The sequence below is a fragment of the Lynx rufus genome, unplaced genomic scaffold, assembly GCF_022079265.1.
Source record: "Lynx rufus isolate CCGP_SWC_20201006 ecotype Redwood Valley unplaced genomic scaffold, mLynRuf1.p SCAF_40, whole genome shotgun sequence".
Classification (NCBI taxonomy): Eukaryota; Metazoa; Chordata; class Mammalia; order Carnivora; family Felidae; genus Lynx; species Lynx rufus.
Genome location: NW_025814857.1, coordinates 1,326,784 through 1,343,197, shown reverse-complemented (window position 1 = coordinate 1,343,197; position 16,414 = coordinate 1,326,784). Strand labels below are relative to the sequence as shown.

The 16,414-nt window shown below is 44.3% G+C and overlaps 1 protein-coding gene across 1 annotated transcript in view; it reads left to right on the top strand.

Annotated features, from left to right (window-relative positions):
* The window catches only part of PASD1 (PAS domain containing repressor 1), a 77,226-nt gene extending 64,981 nt beyond the window's left edge, over window positions 1-12,245 (top strand). Inside the window, exons 10-12 of the mRNA XM_047097778.1 lie at window positions 2,767-3,011; window positions 6,922-7,116; window positions 11,540-12,245. Coding sequence (XP_046953734.1) covers window positions 2,767-3,011; window positions 6,922-7,116; window positions 11,540-11,695 — 596 coding nt within the window. The 3' untranslated portion in view covers window positions 11,696-12,245. The remainder of the gene's footprint in view (window positions 1-2,766; window positions 3,012-6,921; window positions 7,117-11,539) is intronic.
* The last annotated feature ends 4,169 nt before the right edge of the window (window positions 12,246-16,414 follow it).

The following is a 16,414-nucleotide window of genomic DNA, read 5'->3' as shown; positions in this document are numbered from 1 at the left end:
TTCCTGCTTTGACAAAGATTAGTTGGCCATACGTTTGTGGGTCCATTTCTGGGTTCTCTATTCTGTTTCATTGATCTGAGTGTCTGTTCTTGTGGCAGTACCATACTGTCTTGATGATTACAGCTTTGCACTATAGCTTGAAGTCTGGGATTGTGATGCCTCCTGCTTTCATTTTCTTTTTGAAGATTGCTTTGGCTATCCGGGGTCTTTTCTGGTTCCATACAAATTTTAGGATTGTTTGTTCTACCTCTGTGAAGAATGCTGGTGTTATTTTGATAGGGATTGCATTGAATATGTAGATTGCTTTGGGTAGTATCGACATTTTAACAATATTTGTTCTTCGTATCCAGGAGCATGGAATCTTTTTCTATTTTTTTCTTTTTTGTGTCTTCTTCAATTTCTTTCATAACCTTTCTATAGTTTTCAGTGTATAGATTTTTCACCTGTTTGGTTAGATTTATTCCTAGGTATTTTAAGGTTTTTTTTTGTGCGACTGTAAATGGGATCGATTCCTTGATTTCTCTGTCACTTCATTATTGGTGTATAGGAGTGCATCTGATTTCTGTGCATTGATTTTATATCCTGCAACTTTGCTGAATTCCTGAATCAATTCTAGCAGATTTTTGGTGGAATCTTTTGGGTTTCCATATAGAGTATCATGTCATGTGCTAAGAGTGAAAGTTTGACCTCCTCCTGGCCAATTTGGATGCCTTTTATTTCTTTGTGTTGTCTGGTTGCAGAGGATAATACTTCCAATAGTATGTTGAGCAACAGTGGTGAGAGTGGACATCCCTGTCTTGTTCCTGACCTTAGGGGGAAAGCTCTCAGTTTTTCCATTGAGGATGATGTTAGTGTTCAGTTGTTCATACATGGCTTTTATGATCTCGAGGTACGCTCCTTCTATCCCTACCTTCTTGAGGGTTTTTATCAAGAAAGGATGCTGTATTTTGTCAAATGCTTTCTCTGCATCTATTGAGAGGATCATATGGTTCTTGTCCTTTCTTTTATTGATGTGGTGAATCACGTTAATTGTTTTGTGGATATTGAACCAGCCCTGTATCCCAGGTATAAATCTCACTTGGTCGTGGTGAATATTTTTTTAATGTATTGTTGGAGCCAATTGGCTAATATCTTGTGGAGGATTTTTGCATCCATGTTCATCAGGGAAATTGGTCTATAGTTCTCCTTTTTAGTGGTGTCTCTGTCTGGTTTTGGAATCAAGGTAATGGTGGCTTCATAGGAAGAGTTTGGAAGTTTTCCTTCCATTTCTATTTTTTGGAAAAGCTTCAAGAGAATAGGTGTTAACTCTTCCTTAAATGTTTGGTAGGATTCCCCTGGAAAGCCATCTGGCCCTGGACTCTTGTTTTTTGGCAGATTTTTGATTACTAATTCAATTTCCTTACTGGTTATGGGTCTGTTCAAATTTTCTATTTCTTCCTGTTTCCATTTTGGTAGTGTATATGTTTCTAGGAATTTGTTCATTTCTTCCAGATTGCCCATTTTATTGGCATATAATTGCTCATAATATTCTCTTATTATTGTTTTTATTTCTGCTGTGTTGGTTGTGATCTCTCCTCTTTCATTATTGATTTTATTTATTTGGGTCCTTTCCTTTTTCCTTTTGATCAAACTGGCTAATGGTTTATCAATTTTGTTAATTCTTTGAAAAACCAGCTTCTGGTTTCATTAATCTGTTCTACTGTGTTTTTTTGGTTTCGATTTCTGCTCTAATCTTTATTATTTCCTGTCTTCTGCTGGTTTTGGGTTTTATTTGCTGTTCTTTTTCCATCTCCTTAAGGTGTAAGGTTAGGTTGTGTATCTGAGCTCTTTCTTCCTTCTTTAGGAAGGCCTGGATTGCTATATACTTTCCTCTTATGACCGCCTTTGCTGTGTCCCAGAGGTTTTGGGTTGTGGTGTTATCATTTTCATTGACTTCCACATGCTTTTTAATTTCCTCTTTAACTTCTTGGTTAGCCCATTCGTTCTTTAGTAGGATGATCTTCAGTCTCCAAGTATTTGTTACCTTTCCAGATTTTTTCTTGTGGTTGATTTTGAGTTTCATAGCATTGTCGTCTGAAAATATGCACGGTATGGTCTTGATCTTTTTGTACTTACTTAGGGCTGATTTGTGCTCCAGTATATGGTCTATTCTGGAGAGCGTTCCATGTATATTCTGCTGCTTTAGGATGAAATATTCTGAATATATCTGTTAAGTCCATCTGGTCCAGTGTGTCATTCAAAGCCCTTGTTTCCTTGTTGATTTTTTGGTTAGATGATCTGTCCATTGCTGTGAGTGGGGTGTTGAAGTCTCCTACTATTATGGTATTACTGTTGATGAGTTTCTTTATGTTTGTGATTAATTGATTTATGTATTTGGGTGCTCTCACATTTGGCGCATAAATGTTTACAATTGTTAGGTCTTCTTGGTGGATAGACCCCTTGATTATGATATAATGCCCTTCTGCATCTCCTGATACAGTCTTTATTTTGAAGTCTAAATTGTCTAAGTTATGGCTACTCCGACTTTCTTTTGTTGGCCATTAGCATGATAGATGGTTCTCCATCCCCTTATCAAATATGAACAGATTTTTAAGTAATGCTCTGACTTACTCCTGGTACCTGGCACATCTGATCCTTAACATAGAATAAAACTGGACACTCCTGTTTTTATGACTTAAAAGGGGAAATAAAGAGAAATCAGTAAATCTTTGATAATGTTTGTACTTCTGCTTTCTTGGTCATGAATGCCACTGTGCTTTCTTTCAGCTACATCATCTTTGCAGAGCTTTGAATTCGAACCTGACGTGGAACAGGTGGATGATATGGATGAGGTGCAACAGGTGGACGAGGTGGAAAAGATGGGTCAGATTGATGAGATGGAAGAGGTGGAACAAGTAGACAAAGAAGAAGAGGTGGAGCGAGCGGAGGAGGTGGAGGAGGAGGACCAGCTAGACCAGATGGAGCAGGAGGCCCTCTCATCCTTCAGTGTGGCTGGTGGCATCAGTGATGAGGTACCTGTGGGAGTCTTGCTCCATGTATTTGTCTGGACCACTAACCCTGCAAAACCCTGAATTTCCACTCTTGTGCTCAGGTTCATTTTGCAGAAAGCATATTATTATTTTTTAACTGTATCACCATTTCTGTCATACTGGATTTTCCTATTCTGCTGAGAATCCAGTAGACCCTAGAAAATAGGGAGATTGAAGATTCTCTAAGTAAAACCAAATCTCCGTTCCTTTCTTAATGTGAAATATGCAAAGACACCTTGTGCTTGAGAGAAAGTTTGGGCCAAATGGGAAGGTTATCCACTAAGAAAAGGCAGTATTTTATTTTATTTTACTTTATTACATTTTATTTTATTTTATTTTTAAACATTCTTAAAATATAATTTATTGTCAAATTGGTTTCCATACAACACCCATTGCTCATCCCAACAAGTTCCCTCCTCCCTGCCCATAACCCACTTTCCCCTATCCCCCACCCCCATCTACCCTTAGTTTGTTCTCAGTCCTTAAGAGTCTCTTATGGTTTGCCTCCCTTCCTCTCTGTAACTTTTTTCCCCCCTTCTCTCCCCCCTGGTCTTCTGTTATGTTTCTCAAGATCCACATATGAGTGAAAACATATGGTATCTGTCTTACTCTGCCTGGCTTATTTCACTTAGCATAATACCCTCCAGTTCCATCCACATTGCTGCAAATGGCCAGATTTCATTCTTTCTCATTGCCAAGTAGTATTCCATTGTATATATAAACCACATCTTCTTTATCCATTCATCCATCGATGGACATTTGGGCTCTTTCCATAATTTGGCTATTGTTGAAAGTGCTGCTATAAGCATTGGGGTACATGTGCCCCTATGCATCAGCACTCCTGTATCTTTTGGGTAGATTTCTAGCAGTGCTATTGCTGGGTCATAGGGTAGTTATATTTTTCATTTTTTGAGGAACCTCCACACTGTTTTCCAGAGTGGCTGCATCATTTTGCATTCCCACCAGCAGTGCAAGAGGGTTCCCGTTTCTCCACATCCTGGCCAGCATCTATAGTCTCCTGATTTGTTCATTTTAGCCACTCTGACTGACACGAAATGGTATCTGAGTGTGGTTTTGATTTGTATTTCCCTGATGAGGAGTGACATTGAGCATCTTTTCATGTGTCTGTTGGCCATCCGGATGTCTTCTTTGGAAAAGTTTCTATTCATGTCTTCTACCCATTTCTTCACTGGATTATTTGTTTTTCAGGTGTGGAGTTTGGTGAGTTCTTTATAGATTTTAGATACTAGCCTTTTATCCGATATGTCATTTGCAAATATCTTTTCCCATTCCATCAGTTGCCTTTTAGTTTTATTGATTGTTTCCTTTGCTGTACAGAAGCTTTTTATCTTGATGAGGTCCCAATAGTTCACTTTTGATTTTAAGTCCCTTGGGAAAGGCAGTACTTTAAAGCACTGTTCCTTATCACCTGTGAGGGGATGCTAACCATCTCCAAGAAAGATGACTTTCCTGCTTACATAGCAGCACCTCCCCACCACAAGCTAGGTTTCTCCAATGGAATTTTTGTTAGGTTAGAAGCATGCCTTTCAAAATGTTAGATGTAGCCAACCTTCAAATGTCAACATTGATGTATGGTCTGAGGCCAAATCAATACATTTGGATTAACTACTCTGTTGCTCTTCTGTCCTCAAATTTGTGTACATAATGACAGATTTGGACAATCATCTTTTATAATAGACAAGATTATTAAAATCAGGATTGGTAGGCAAGGTAATGAGTTTATGGTTTGTTACATGGAATTGTGTGCATTAATTATGAAGCCTAAGATGAGTCACTCCCTATTGTAATGAGAAGAACTGAGGGATAGAAGACAGTGTGCAGTGACTTTGGCACATCCCTGCATATCAGTTTCTCCATCTTGAGATGGTCTGCTTGCCTTGCAGGGATTTTTGAACTGCTATGAAAAATTTTTGAACAATTTAAAAGAAAATTTCTGTATAAATCCATTTTGTCCTTATTTATGTCTTTATTATGCCAAAATGCTGTGGTTCCCCTTCCACTGTTGACGTTTCTCTTCTGCTTTGAATGAATTTATAACTAAACTTTCAATATAATATTTGTTTAAAATAGTCAAAATAACCAGCCTTGAGTGTGCATAATACAGTTCTGCATGTGGTACATGGGCTTATTGGGCTTATTTTGGGGTGCCATGGATTGACAGGCTGGAATGTAGCCAGAAGATGGAGACAGGATGGAGGAAGGCTGAAAAATGTCATATTGTCAGTAGTGGGAGGTAGTCACAGTGGAAGGCATTGTAGAAGGGAGGCTGGGAAGGGACAGGACAGCCTGATCCAAGTAGCTGCATAGCCATCATGTTCCTGAAGTAGAAGACAAGTCTCCAGTGGATCAAACTAGGGTGGAGAGCTAGCAGCTCAGGACTGGCAACTTTCCATTCCTCTGAAGAAAGCCTTTCTTAGATGAGTTAGGTTACCTCCCCAGGTGGTGAGCTTCCTCACCTTCAACAGAAAAGTTTGAGACAGGCTTGGTAGCTCATCTACCAAAGACAGCAGAGAAAAGATTCCTGCTTGGAGAATGGGAGTGTGGATGTGATAACCTATAAGGTTTGTCACTTCCAGTCTTGAGTTTAGACTTTTTATTTTATTTTATTTTATTTTATTTTATTTTATTTCATTTCATTTCATTTCATTTCATTTGTTTGTTGAAAGCCTGCTTTCTTTTTTTTAAATATTTATATATTTTTGAAAGAGAATTAGAGCATGTGTGGTGGGGGGGGTGGGTGGTGAGAGAGAGGGAGACACAGAATCTGAAGCAGGCTCCAGGCTCTGAGCTGTCAGCACAGAGCCCAACATGGGGCTAGAACCCATGAATCATGAGATCATGACCTGAGTCAAAGTTGGATGCTTAGCTGACTGAACCACCCAGGTGTACTGAATGCCTGATTTCTTATATGAAGATCTATATACTATATAATAAAAAAAGGACAATTGGACAATTTTCAATGGCTTAAAAATACATATATGATTTTTTATTCCAAGTGAGAAAAACAACTTGCATGTATTTTCCTCTGTCTCTCTTTAATAATTCAGCTGTGTGCTTCCATTAGCCATAAAGGGGTTTAAGGCCACAGTATAGAATAGAAGGCCACAGAACAGACTTTTGTTTTTGTGTTCTAGTAGTCGCATCCGTATGTACCTTCTCATCATTAATACTGACACTGTGGCTCTCTCATCTTGTTTATACACACAATATATAGCCCAGATCAGGCGAATGATAGCTTTCACAGATAGCTTTTTTCCAAGAACCCCGCCTCTTTCCTGCCCCCTTAGCTAGCTAGTTGAGAAGCCATGTCCACTTTATTAAATTCTCTCAAATATGTCATTTGTATGTGTCCTTCCTCTGGTCTGTTTCAGGCCCCTGTTACCTCTACTATAACTGTATGGACAGCACTTACTTTAGAGGACATTGTGAAGGTCAGATCTGTGGATTTCTTTGTAGTGCTTATAAGAGCACCTGGAACAAAGGAAGTGCAAGTTGACCATTCCTCTTACCACATTGCCAACAGGGGCATCTGATAGATGTTTCCCACATGCCTCATCTGTGATATGACTCACTGCATTCTGAGTCTTCCACTAAGGACTTCAGGCAGGTTGCTTCACACTTTGGGGCCAATTCCACAGCTTTATGTTTTGAGGCAAAAAATCTGACTAAATGATTCCCATGATCCATTTCTGATCTAGAAATCCTGGATTCTGTAACCATTTCTTCAGACTTTCTAGTAACAAATGAAATTGGGAGTGGAGTGACATCATTCACATTCTCAGTCTTTAAAAACTTGGAAATAAAGCAATATGGTAGGATTTGGAGAACCTGGTGTCCCTATCTATGAACCACAAGTAATTCCTCCCCACAGCTATTAGAACCGTCAATTGCATTGTACATCAACAAACGGGAGCTGGGGCTGATGAGGAAGTTTAGGGAGCAGCTGGATGAAAAGACTCGGATGCTGCAGGCTGAGATCAGAAGCCTGCAAGACGCACTGGAAATGATGAAGGAGCAGCTTCGGAGAATAGAGGATTCCGGCTTTCAGATCAGAGGCCAGTTCCATGTAAGTAAGAGGCAAAAGGGAGAGGAGAAAGGGACCTTGATAGTTTTCAAAGAGTTAGTAGGGCCTGCTAGTAGTGACAGCAGCTGCTCCAGGACGGCATGGGACATTTGGAGTAGTATTCAGCAGTGACATCTGGCTTTGCTCTTTGTCTCTTGGCTGCAGTGGCTGAAATGGGCCCAGCTGGGCTCTGGCAGTGGCAGATGGCCTTATATACAACCAGGGCTTCCTGTGAGCCTACCTGAAGGCACTGTCACTCCATGCCCTGAGGAAAGGTGTGGCTCCTGAATAAGACCTTTGTGATACATTACAAATCCTTACAGATGCAGCCAACCACCTCACACCACCTTCACTGTCCTGAGCCCCAGTCTTTGGAGCCAGTGCCCAAGAAACCGCGCACTGAGCAAATGGAGGGGCCCTTCCCAGATTTCAAGGACACGAGCCTTTCCTGTGGTTCATCTTCCCACTATTTCAAATTCCCTGAGGAGCTTGAGGAGCCTTGTGATGCCTCCAACCGGGTAGGGAAAGGCTGTTTTAACTACGTAGCTGAAAGGAGATTTGACTTTCATGAAAATTGGGGCTCACCTGGTTCTCCTGAGGGTTTAGTGGCTACTTGGTTGCAGTTCATTTACCTGAGATAAAAAAAAAAATCTTGACTAACTAGACCTGGACACACATCCACACATACATGTACATATGTTCTGAATTGTAGCTTATTTAGCCAAGAGCATGACTGCAACTAGTGCCTTAGCAAACAAGTAAGATAGCACCCAGACCAAGCCCAGAGATGCAGGGCCAGTCATCTTCTGCTTCAGGAGAACAGAGGGGGAGCATTCCAGCAATCTCCGGGGGGCTCTTGCAGACACTGAGGTACTGTCATCTCTTTCCTTTGGATGCAACATGTGCAGGGGCAGGAACAATACCTGTAGCAGCAGATCCTGTGGGAAACCAGATGCTGCAAATACGCCTGCTAAACCAGGCTGGCATGGCTGTGTCCCTCTGTGATGACCTTGTTACATTTATGCAGAACCAGCCCGTCGTTGTTCCTGTCCAGTTAATGGCTGGACAACATCCCCCTGACAACTGTCAAGATGAAAACCTTGGGGGCCTCAAAGATGACAGAGGGAAGAAGTGCATGGGACGGTGGCAGTGGCTAAGATCCCCGCTTTCCCCTCGTGACTGGGCGCCATGCCTAAAACCATGAGTGACTTGTCCACAGGACACCAAAAGCGCCCTCATCAAAAGCAGCATGCTCCCACCCATCTTGCTCTGTGGCCACTGGTTCCCTACCTCTGTGTTCACAGTGTGTGGCCAAGCATGCATTGATGGAACAGAGGAGTCTCCATGAAAATAGAAGGCCTAGATGAGTACACCCCCAAGCTAGGGAATTAGCATGCAAATCTCGAAATCTCTTGGCTTCATCCACACAAGCCCAGACTCATGGCACAGGGTATCTTATAGGGAAGTCTTGAGTGCCCATATCTGAATAACTTCTGGGCTCTCAGTTTTCTTCTCCCACTTCACTGGGATCTGGTGATCACAACAGACCAGATGAAAGGGTCCCCATGGATTGGCAATCTGTGGGAGAGAAGTGGGTATGAAACATTTGCTTGATGGCCAATGGATTCCAAAGAGCTAACATCACAGAAGGACTAAGCCCTGGAGGCAGTATGAGGACATGAACACATTTTTTGTTCAGTGATAGTCTGTGGCCCCAAATTCCAGAAAGAGAAGGCTCTGCTCAGCAATGAAGGGGTTGTATATAGCACATGCTTGATGCCCAATAAATATTTTTTAATGAATGCCAGTTCTCTGTGTGAGCCTCCCAGAGCTCCAGATTTCCTTCTGGGCCTTCCTGTAGGTTCAGTGACCCTGATATGTGGGGCAGGTGGGTTAGTGCCATGTTTTGCACTGGCCTGATCATCAGAATCCACTTGAGGAAGTTGTGGAAAGTACAGATTCGGAAGTCCCTATTTATCCCAAGAGCCCCAGACATAGCATTTTAGAGAGAGCGCTGGACTTGCAATGAGGAACTGGCCTGGCACCCCCATCCAGCTACCAGCTCCTTCAGTGACAAAGGGCAAGGCACTGACTTTGGGTGGGTAAAGTAACTTGCATTAAGGCATGTGGCAGAGCCAGGACTGTCCAAGTAAAACAAATAAAACTACTTGAGACAAAAGACTAATTCATCTCAATCTTTACATTCACTTTAATGTGGCAAATGGAATCTTACTCAGGCAAAGTGAGAGTGCAAACCAGTGAATCCTGATTTAGCCACCAAAACGAAATGTGCCATAAGCACCTACTGATGAGCAAGGCAATGGCTCCTGGGTCATCATTGTTCCCTGATCCACATCACTGTAACATGTTTCTTTCAGTTTTCTTTCTGAGGACCAGCAGAGGTCCCCCATCAATCTGCCACTGCTGTATAGTCCCAGCTCTGAGACAGGTTCCTCTACCAGCTTTTCTGAGTCTCCCATAAATTCTGACTCAAACCGAGTCACCCTGGAGACCTCGCAGGATTACATTCAACTTTGGCAACAGCCACCAGATCCACAGTATCACATTTACTTCCAAGTGAATACTTATCCTTCCAGTGAGCAGGCCACTATGCAGGACCAAGCCACCTGGGCCCAGGTATACCATTCCTTTCTCCTCTCCTCCCCAGCCCAGGTCAGGGGTTCTGTATGGAGGCTGGGTCTTTTCCCCAAAAGGCACACACAACAGGAGTATGCTATCTGTGTGAAATCCAGGCTTCAAAGCTCAGTAAATTTGAGGGTGGTTACTCACATGGTGGTGGCAGGCACTGCTGAGTAAAAAGATTCTCTTCAGGGTTCCATGAAAAAGTGAGCTGTCCTCATGTATATTAAATGCAATATCACATGGAAATTTCTTAAACATATGTTACCTGGGCAAAGTGAGTCATGCCATATGCTGAAATCATTGCCAGAGGCCAGGCCCCTTTCTGAACCTGTGGATCTTTAGTTCCCTCGTACAAAGTCCAGAGCCTAGTGTGAGTATGTTTCCTTGTACTGAAAATAAACAAGGGTTCTTCTATGGAATGTACTTGGTATTCATCCACAGGGTGCTCCATATTTGGCAGGACAGACCCCACTTTGGGGACCGTCTGTAATAGTCATGTTTCCAGGGCAGTGTTAGCAGCTGGTCCAGATGGCAGTCACATATTGGATTTTGCTCCCAGATACACTCCCAGAAAGCCCCTTGGGACCATAAATTCTCAATATGACTAAAAGCACTTATAAAGGTGTTTTGATTCTGGATTTAGAAACCTTGATGGAGTCTAACCTCTGATTTTCAAAACTATCAAGAACAAGAAGAGGAAAAAAACAGTAGGCCAAGGCAGGATGAGGGAGTTTGGTTATTTTAAATGGCTAAAGTGTGATTATTTTCACATACACACCTGGACCAACTGGACTGCCAGTCCTCGGAAAAGTTGATCCATGAGAGGGACTTCTCATGCAAAGAGACCAGATGCTCAGTGGACCCTGTAGTTGAGTTACCAAGCCAGACTCTGGTTAAACCCTTCATCATGTCTCCTTTTGAGGCACTGTCATCTGGATGGGTCCTTAGAAGCAGAGCTGAGACAAAACTGAACAGGTATCCCAGGGAAGTGGAGAAGGGAGGACCCCTGGGAGGTTGTTGGGAGAATGCAGTGGAATGGCCAAGGGCAGGACCATGTGGGAGCTTCCTTGTCCACAAGACTTCAGGGGCTCCCCACACCCTGCCTTGACTCATTTCCACTGTCGTCTGGGCACTCCCTGTCCCCAAGTCCCCAAGCATATCCATCTTTCTTCCCATAGCCCAGCCCTGCTCTGTCTGTTCTTCTGTATTCTCTTCCACCCCTTTGGTTGTACTTCTTGAAATCTTACATCACCCTCAAAACCCAACCCAAGGGATCCTTCCTCCTCAAACAGAAAAGGCTCCCCCAGCCTACTCTGTAATACCACTTTTGTGTCTGCCCCTCGTCCCCACTATACAACTTAGAGTGGGTTGTTGTTACCTTTCCCATTGCATTGTTCAAGTGGGCCAGGTACCTCACTGGTAAGTGAGGCTTAGCAATGAAGTTACTTAGTCTGAGCAGAGTAATAGCAAGGTCCAAGGGTAGGGGCAGGAAGAGACCTTCCAAGCCTTCAGCTAGCCATGACTGGCAGAGAAGCTGGGCTAGGGAGGGCCAGACACAGAACTCAGTAGCCTTAGGCATTAAGACAACTTTGGGAGAGCCCAGTGCTACTTCTGCTGGTCTTTCAGGCAAGATGCTGTTGAAACATGAAAGTGGAGAGGAACCCCGTTTTCCCCAGCTGCACTTTCTAGCAGCACCTTGTAGGCGTGTGTTCCAAAGATATTTCTCAGTAGTTTGCTGACTTGAACTAAAGGGAGCTTCTCACCTTGTCCCCCTTTTTCTTAGCAGGTGCCGGCTACTGAAGTAGGAAGCCAGGGATCTCCGGATTCAGAGGCTTTCCAGGACCATGATGAATTAACACCAGGCCAAATCAACTATTTCATGTCTGCAGAACAGTCCAGCTTGGATGAACACCAGTGGGATTTTCATACTGAACCTTGAGAGAAGAAGGACAGACAGACCAATGAGGCCTACATGGCCAGGGGAACTCCAAGGCACAGAATCCCTTGGAGTAGGGGTTGAAAAATGGGGTGGGTACTTTCTTTTCTTTCTTGATAAGTTCTGTTTGGGATTGTTGAGCACAACCTGTTTCTTGGAAGTTGTGTTTCAGCAGCAGCCTGTGATCCCTAGTGTGCTAATATGTGACAGTAGCCAGGCCACAGCAGGAGACCACTGTCCCCACCTACCCTGCTTGACCTTTCACACACCTATTCTACCATGGGCAGGCATGTTGCAGAGGCTGCAAGTTAGAATACCTTTTTTCTGCCAAGAAACATTTTCCAGCATGGTTTTCAATCTAGTAAGAAGCTGTTCTGTCTTAAGCCACAAGCCAAAGCCTTGGCCTTGATGACCAGGCCCTGCATCTCCTCTACAGTCATGTTTGGGAAACCCAAGGGAATGGCATTCCAACTGTGGGAAGCTGCAATCAGATTAACACAGGCGCTTTTTACTGAAATAATCACAGTTCCAATGCTTAATAAAAATTGTCTTTCGTTGCAACTCTGTGAACTTATGACTAATTTTTGGAACCTAAAAATGGTACTGACTTAATTGGTACCAGGATCCTGGTACCAGGCTCATTTCCTAGAGTTGGGTCCCTCATGTATGCTTCAGCTCCCTGCCACATTTGCCAAGGCTGATGGCTCTTTCATTGATGCCAAGGGCATCCACAGGCCCACCAGGCCCAAAACAGTGGGCGTAGAGGTTATCCATTGCATGTAGCCCGTGCTCTGCTTCACCTCAAGGGTCAGCCTGGATGCTCTGCATGCATGTTCCTTCTCTCTTGACTATAGCTTTTCTTCCAGGGATGACACCTTGTAGGAAAAGTGATTTGTTCACTGGCCAAACACCAAGGAGAGCATGTTTCCAGCTGTCTGCACAGAAGATGAGAGGAGAGGGGAGGGGGCACTTGGATAACCTTATCAGAAGTCATCCTGAGCCTTTAATATCTGTCTTAAGATAAAGAGTCATTGCTGGAATAAGGCAAAGGAAACCCTCAGTCTTCAGTGACAAGTTAAAGGGGGCACATGAGGCCTCACACCCATAGGAAACCTGATCTCTACCAGGGTGGTATGGACTGAATGTATCCCCGTCAAATTCATATATTAACCCCCTACCCTCTCCCAAAGTGATAGTATTTGAAGGTGGTGCCCTTGGGAGGCACTTAGGTTCAGATGAGGTCATAAGATTGGGACCCCCATAATGGGAGTAATGCCTTAGTAAGAAGGAAACAATCAGCAAAACTAAAAGGCAACCGACAGAATGGGAGAAGATATTTGCAAATGACATATCAGATAAAGTCAGAGAAAGACAAAAAGCATATGACTTCACTCATATGAGGACTTTAAGAGACAAAACAGATGAACATAAGGGAAGGGAAACAAAAATAATATAAAAACAGGGAGGGGGACAAAACAGAAGAGACTCATAAATATGGAGAACAAACTGAGGGTTACTGGAGGGGTTGTGGGAGGGGGGATGAGCTAAATGGGTAAGGGGCACTAAGGAATCTACTCCTGAAGTCATTGTTGCACTAGATGCTCACTAATTTGGATGTAAATTTTAAAAAATAAAAAAAAGAAATTAAAAGAAAAGAAGAGACACAGAGAGCTTGCTCCCTCTCTCACCTTGTGTGCATAAGGAAGAGGTCATATCAGTACAGAGCAAGATGGTGGCTACCTATAAGTGAAGAGAAGAGGTATCAGAATAAAATACCTTCTTGGGGTGCTTGGGTGGCTCAGTCAGTTGGGTGTCTGACTTCAGCTCAGGTCATGATCTCGCAGTTCATGAATTCAAGCCCCACATTAGGCTCTGTGCTGACAGCTTGGAGCCTGGACCCTGTTTCGGATTCTCTGTCTCCCTCTCCCTCTACTCTCCCCTGCCTGCTCTCAAAAATAAACAAACATTAAAAAAAAACTATCTTGCTGGAACCTTCATTTTGGACTTTCAGCCTTCAGAATGGTGAAAAATAGAGATCTGTTGTTGAAGCCCCCCATCTGTAGTATTTTGTTATGGCAGCCTAAGATGACCAAGACATGGGGGCTGTTTGCTTTTTGGCATGTCCTTTTGTAGCCATTGGGAAGAAGCAGCTGAAGGCTTACTCACTTGTCAGTCACTCCTTAGCCCATTGTGTTCAGCAAATGCAGAATGTTTCCAAGAACCAGTTCTCTTGGGCTGCCCAGCAAAGACAGAAACAGAGCTCAGGGGCATTCTTGATATCCTGTTTGACTTTAGATAGGCAGAGTTAGAAGTGACTGGCACTCTGGGGCGTTGGCAAGTACTCTGTTGTCTGCCTCCTCCACTGACAGTTGCTTCTCTTGGTCAGGGAGCCACCCTCCCCATCCTGTCACACAGTACAGGAAGGACTGTACATGTACAAACCAGGCCATGCTTGTTTGAGGAGAGATTGCAAAGGAGCAAGAGGCACTGCTCTCCTGGTGTGCAGAGTGGCCTGGGTTCAGAGGTCAAGAGCTGCCTTGTAGAGCATGTGTGGGTGGGGGCTGGCATTTGGCTCCTCCGTAGCCTCCTTCAAGCTACTCAGTCAGCTGGTAACATTCTAACCATGGGAGAAGCTTGGTGCCTACTGTGCAGTAGCAGTAGTTCTCATAGCTGGACCTGTAGTTTCCGACAGGAAGAAAGTTTGGTCCTGCCCTGTTTCTCCATTTACATGGTCAGGCCCTAAATGGTGCACCCCCATGAGATGCAACTGAGGCCCTGTTCTGCTTGGGCAGTCACTTAAACTCTCTGTGCCTTAGTTTCTCCATCTGGAAAATAGGAAAGAGGAAGAGATGATGCTTTTCCTTCCTAGTTCTCAGAGCAGATAAGGATAAATGGAATTACAGAGCTGGAAGATGCTTTGGGAAAGGCACTGTAGAAGCGAAGGAGGCTGGAGGCATTTGTTTGGGGTTATAGTTTGAATTTAGTGTTTAGAGTATGCCTAGGCCAGGATTTGTCTGACCCAGCCCAATTTATTCAGGCTTCAGTACCCCCCTGGATTTCGGACAAGAACTCTGAACAGGGAAGGTTTGAGGTCATCTAAGGCTGTGCCTCAATCAACTGCTTAGCTCCTGGCTCAGCCCCAGGACTAGGTTGCCAGAGGGTCAGAGGGGCAGGTTGCCTGGGTCCACTCTTTCCTGGAGATCCCCACAGGAATAACTGCAAGGACACGACATTTTAGAGTGCTACAGGGGCCAAATTCCCAGAACCAGTGCTCACATGCAGGATTGTCCAGTTGTGATTTTGTTCTGTGTATTACTGAAGTCAAACCATGGTGAATGAGTTCTCTACACCTCTCCAGCAGTTTCAGGCCCAGTGTCTGCTCCAAGGCATTCCTGCTTCTCCTGGACTTGGCTTTAACTGGAGTCGGCTGGTACTTATATTTTGGCATATTTTCCCAGGCATGAGAGCTAATTTCCCCAGATCCAGATGGTCTCCTGATGATTGTAGCCAGGGAAAAAGCTGTCCACTCTCAGGCTTTGGAGGGGGCAGGGCTGGCCAGGGCAGAAGAGGGCAGGACAGCACAAGGGCAAGGAGTGACTGGTATTCCTTTAGCAACAATGGAATCAGAAACAAGTATTACATGCACTCTGTGTCATGAACTAAGGGGTGGGGACTGTACCAGCCTTACCAAGGGCAGGACAGAAATTTAGCTAAGGCTTGGGTCAAGAAGAGTGGTCACAGCACAAGCTTCTAAGGCCATGACTCAAACTGGAAATAGCTATGGTCATCTTCATGGTCTGTGCTAAACTGCTCCAGGAGGCTCTGGGGACTTTGCAGCCCACAGCACAAAGTTTCACCAGAGAAATCTTCCAATGGATGCCACACCTGAAACTGCTCCATCCCCTTCCCTCCGGCCCCACATGATGCATATGAGCCACCTTGTCTTCTCTCCCAGGCTCTTCTTGGGTGTGGGAAAGAGAGCAAGGGGAGATGAGCTGTTTCTCCAGCCGCCCAAGGGCAGGCAGGTCCCAGTGAAAGGTTAGAAGGAAGAATCCAAAGGCAAAGCAGCCCTTGCTGTCAGGATACCCAACCTCAGCTGCCTGGCTCTCCAGCCTGGGTGGCTTCCAAGAGGCAGCAGCATTCAGCCTTGGCCCCTGAGCACAGTGGCCCATACTGTCCTCACTGGCTGGGATACAAGGGCTGCATGTTCTCAGAATTTCGTGGCCTTGATGTGTACCTCTGCTGGGATAGCTGTGGCCTCCTCCCTCACCCCAGTTGCCTGAACAGTAGATCCAGGAGCTGCAGGCCCTGGCCGTCATTCTCACAACACAGCCAACAGTCACAAGATTCAAAGCAGGTAGCTTTCAGCAATGGTGACAGGAAGGTGGCCCCTGGCTGAGACTACTGTCACCATACCATGACCCTACAAGACTTGATGGTGGCTCAGTGTGGATTTGTTTACGTTTCCAGCATGAAGCCACATTTGCTTCCCTTGTGTGGGAAAGCATAGGAGTTGCATTTGTCTGTGGGTTAGTGGGCCAGGGGACACTGGAAGAACACAGCTGAAGCACCCCATCTGCCACACATGGCAGAGCTTCCAGACACAGCTGCCATGACCCCCACATCAGTTCATTCCCAGGTGGGCACAATAGCCTCCTCACTGAGCAGACTCAGTCCAGACATAATAGAATAATCCACATACAGACTTAACAGGTCAATATT